At 45.6% G+C, this 1,289-nt stretch overlaps 1 protein-coding gene across 1 annotated transcript in view; it reads right to left on the reverse strand.

The window, feature by feature from the left end:
• Positions 1-1,289, reverse strand: part of ZNF425 (zinc finger protein 425) — a 15,694-nt gene that overhangs the window by 9,485 nt on the left and 4,920 nt on the right. Inside the window, exon 2 of the mRNA XM_011941423.1 lies at positions 448-606. Within this exon, the coding sequence (XP_011796813.1) occupies positions 448-606 (159 nt within the window). The remainder of the gene's footprint in view (positions 1-447; positions 607-1,289) is intronic.

A 1,289-nucleotide genomic window follows, 5' to 3' on the forward strand; every position in this document is an offset into this window, starting at 1 on the left:
TTTTTTTTTTTGAGATGGAGGCTCGCTCTGTCACCTAGTCTGTAGTACAACAGCACGACCTTGGCTCACCACAACCTCCGCCTCCCAGGTTTAAGCAATTCTCCTGCCTCAGCCTCCAGAGTAGCTGGGATTGCAGATGCCCGCCACCACCCCCGGCTAATTTTTTTGTATTTTTGGTAGAGATGGGGTTTTACCATGTTGGCCAGGCTAGTCTGGAACTCCTGACCTCAGGTGATCCATCCTCTCAGCCTCCCAAAGTGCTCAGATTACAGGCGTGAGCCACTGCGCTTGGCCACATTTGCTACCCTCTTGAGTGAAGAAAACTAACACTCCATCAAAACAACTTTTCTTATTGACTAGATCTAGCCAGGTATCCAAAAAGAAAGATTCAGGAAACAAGACTAGGAAAATTAAATAATTCATGACTTTAAAATCCATCTTACTCACCAAAACATGGCAACTTTCCAGTATTCTTCATGTCCAACTGTTCATCAGTAGGAGGGCTAGTTGTCCTTCTTGTTTTATCTAAGCATCCCAGTTCGCTGATGAATAGCATTCTCCCTTGTTCCATCCATGTAATCAAATCTGGCTTGGAAAAAGCATACCCTGCAAATAGAGTCCACGCAGACTTTAAGTTTACTGCATACTTAAATAATTTTTTTGGCTAGGCGTGGTGGCTCATGCCTGTAATCTCAGCACTTTGGGAGGCCAAGGCAGGCAGATCAGGAGTTAGAGACCAGCCTGGCCAACATGGCAAACTCCATCTCTACTAAAAATACAAAAATTAGCTGGGTGTGGTAGCACATGCCTGTAAAACCAGCTACTTGGGAAATTGAAGTGCGAGAATCACTTGAACCTGGGAGATGGAGGCTGTAGTGAGTAGAGATCGTGCCTCTGCACTGCAGCCTGGGCAACAGAGCGAGATTCCGTCTCAAAAAAAATTATTTAAAAAAAATTATTATCATTATTATTTTGTTTTTGAGATAGGGTCTCGCTCTGTCACCCATGCTGGAGTGCTGTGGCACAATCTTGGCTCATTGCAACCTCTGCCTCCCGGGGATCAACTGATCCTCCCACCTCAGCCTCCTGAGTAGCTGGGACTATAGGCACGTTCCACCATGCCCTATTAATTTTTTATTTTTATAGAGATAGAGTTTTGCCATGTTGCCCAGGCTGGTCTCAAACTCCTGGGCACAAGCAGTCTGCCTGCCTCAGCCTCCCAAAGTGCTGGGAATACAGGGGTGAGCCACTGTACCAAGCCCTGTGACCCTTTTTTTTTTTTTTTGAGA

This window comes from Colobus angolensis, unplaced genomic scaffold, assembly GCF_000951035.1.
Source record: "Colobus angolensis palliatus isolate OR3802 unplaced genomic scaffold, Cang.pa_1.0 Scaffold2, whole genome shotgun sequence".
Classification (NCBI taxonomy): Eukaryota; Metazoa; Chordata; class Mammalia; order Primates; family Cercopithecidae; genus Colobus; species Colobus angolensis.